This window comes from Aptenodytes forsteri, unplaced genomic scaffold (assembly GCF_000699145.1).
Source record: "Aptenodytes forsteri isolate BGI_AS27 unplaced genomic scaffold, ASM69914v1 Scaffold209, whole genome shotgun sequence".
Taxonomy (NCBI): domain Eukaryota; kingdom Metazoa; phylum Chordata; class Aves; order Sphenisciformes; family Spheniscidae; genus Aptenodytes; species Aptenodytes forsteri.
Window position 1 is genome coordinate 1,051,390 of NW_008795034.1, and position 245 is coordinate 1,051,634.

Here is a 245-nt window from a genome sequence, read left to right on the forward strand (position 1 = left end):
CTCAGCCTGCCCTTCCTTTGGCCCTGCTGCACCCATGGGTGCTCCCAGAACCATCTGAGCCCCTGCACCCATGCTCGGTGCCCCGGACACGTGGGTCCCCGGGGCTGATGGCATCTGCCTGCAGGTGGCTGGGGAGCAGAAGTACCACCCCGAGTGCTTCAGCTGCCTCAACTGCCGCACATTCATCGGGGATGGGGACACCTACGCACTGGTGGAGCGCTCCAAGCTCTACTTGCACGTCCCAC

At 64.9% G+C, this 245-nt stretch overlaps 1 protein-coding gene across 1 annotated transcript in view; it reads left to right on the forward strand.

Annotated features, from left to right (window-relative positions):
- Window positions 1–245, forward strand: part of LIMK1 (LIM domain kinase 1) — a 43,567-nt gene that overhangs the window by 29,806 nt on the left and 13,516 nt on the right. The window contains exon 22 of the mRNA XM_009276441.1: window positions 125–234. Within this exon, the coding sequence (XP_009274716.1) occupies window positions 125–234 (110 nt within the window). The remainder of the gene's footprint in view (window positions 1–124; window positions 235–245) is intronic.